General features: G+C 44.8%; 1 protein-coding gene across 1 annotated transcript in view; it reads right to left on the bottom strand.

Moving 5' to 3' along the window:
• Nucleotides 1–1,066, bottom strand: part of LOC125028265 (vitelline membrane outer layer protein 1 homolog) — a 6,270-nt gene extending 5,204 nt beyond the window's left edge. Inside the window, exons 1-3 of the mRNA XM_047617700.1 lie at nt 980–1,066; nt 673–830; nt 186–488 (exon numbers count right to left, since the gene is read on the bottom strand). Of these exons, the coding sequence (XP_047473656.1) occupies nt 186–488; nt 673–830; nt 980–1,016 (498 nt within the window). The 5' untranslated portion in view covers nt 1,017–1,066. The remainder of the gene's footprint in view (nt 1–185; nt 489–672; nt 831–979) is intronic.
• Nucleotides 1,067–2,003: the final 937 nt, after the last annotated feature.

Genomic DNA, 2,003 nt, shown 5'->3' with positions numbered 1-2,003 from the left:
AATATCATGCTTTAACTAATCAGGCCATATTAGTCGTTATTTCGTTAAACTGAAGTTATATATAAATACATTATTACTTTTCATAAGATGCAGGATTAAGCTTTATGATATTTTTGACAGAGAGAATAGAACTCAAATGCAAATAACATCAAACTGTGGATTGAACAAATGAAGGTACTCCTTACCCGTCCCGGGGCCTCCTGAAGCGCCGGCGGCACGCCATCCATGCCGTCCAGCACGGTGCCGTCGTCGCACTGCACCTGGACGTTGTCCACGCCCCAGTCGTCGCCGAAGGTGCCCTGCGACTCCAGCACGCGCTGCCGGAACCCCGTTATGTAGTGCCCTGGGGCGCAGGAGCGGAGCCCCTGCCACGTCCCGTAGTTTCCCTCGGTGCTAGAGACATAGTCCAGGATGTGGCCGGTGTGGTCGCTGCAGTAGAGCTTGACTGCGTTGCCCGCCGTGTTGTCGACGTGGTCGGTCGTCTCGAACTGAGGGGCAGGCGGGAGGGGTTACTTCCATGCGCTGGGTTGGCAGGTGTGCGTGAGAGAGAGAGAGAGAGAGAGGGAGAGAGAGAGAGAGAGAGAGAGAGAGAGAGAGAGAGAGAGAGAGAGAGAGAGAGAGAGAGAGAGAGAGAGAGAGAGAGAGTGAAGGGGCGTACGATCCGTGACTCACCTTGAAGTCGAACGCGCTGGCGAACGTCACCTCGCGCTCCGAGTCGGCGGTGAGGTTGCCTCCGCCGCTTCTGGAGCAGTAGTCCTCGTAGCCCCAGTTGCCACGCCACAGGCCGTTGTCCGACTGGATCGTGTAATACGCATGAGTCGTCGCCAGGCCTGCGATGCGATTAAACTGCGTGTCAGTGTTTGATCTCAACTATGTCGCAGAAACCTGTAATCTTGAATGAATTATACAAAACCTTCTTGACCAAAGGAAAGATACGGGTTCAGCTAAATTATTAATAAAAAAAAAGAACGCATCTCACCTAAAAGCCCCGCGAAACACAACACCAGCGTTCTCATGACGACTAAGCTCAGTGGCTGACACTCAAAAGTCTAAAACCCAGAATTTATCAACAGCCTTAAATACATACTAAAGTGGTGGGGCGGTGGGGGGCGGTGATAAGGCGTAATCTACCTCCCACGCATTGCGCAGGCCGTAGTACCATGTCATTCTTAGGTGGTACCCAAGAATATTGATCCCGCCAGCGACGGTATCCCATAGCCTCACAAATCCTTGCATCAATGGGTCATCAAAGTATGTAATGGTAATCCAGATTTTTGAAACTGGAAAGAGACAAAAATTAATATTAACCAGTTAAATTATATTATGCACAGACATCATACATTGCAAACATTACTTTCAGACCTAGAAGATAAGTCGTGGTAGAATGTACGCCGTGGCCTGGATAACGCGATGTCGAGGGTAGCCCAGTTTCGAGAACGAACGACGCAGAAAGTCGATCTCTTCATCCAGGTACTGAGGGTCACAGATGCGGAGGGCGCGGAGGAACAGCGAGGTGGCAACACCTCTCTTTACATGGAGAGGATAGTATGAGAAGAAGTGTATGTACATGCCACTATGCAGAGGCTTCTTGTATATGGACAAGGAGAAGTGGTCAGCAGAGTGGTGAACTATATGTATATGTATTTGTATATGTATACATAGGTATATGTATTTGTATATGTATACATATGTATATGTATTTGTATATGTATACATATGTATATGTATTTGTATATGTATACATATGTATATGTATTTGTATATGTATACATATGTATATGTATTTGTATATGTATACATATGTAAATATATGTATATATAAATATATATATATATAAATAAACAAATAAATATATATATACTTATATACCCTTACTAGCGGCATGGGACAAAGATGTAGGCTTAGATGAATTGTATTTATGTTGACAAGTGTAGAAAAGGTATGAATGAGAATTAATATCTTCACATGAGATGTTATTTTGTTTTGTTTTTTAAGCTAATTC

Source organism: Penaeus chinensis, chromosome 8 (genome assembly GCF_019202785.1).
Source record: "Penaeus chinensis breed Huanghai No. 1 chromosome 8, ASM1920278v2, whole genome shotgun sequence".
NCBI lineage: Eukaryota > Metazoa > Arthropoda > Malacostraca > Decapoda > Penaeidae > Penaeus > Penaeus chinensis.
Note: the sequence above shows the minus strand (reverse complement) of the source record. Positions and strands in the feature narration are given on the sequence as shown.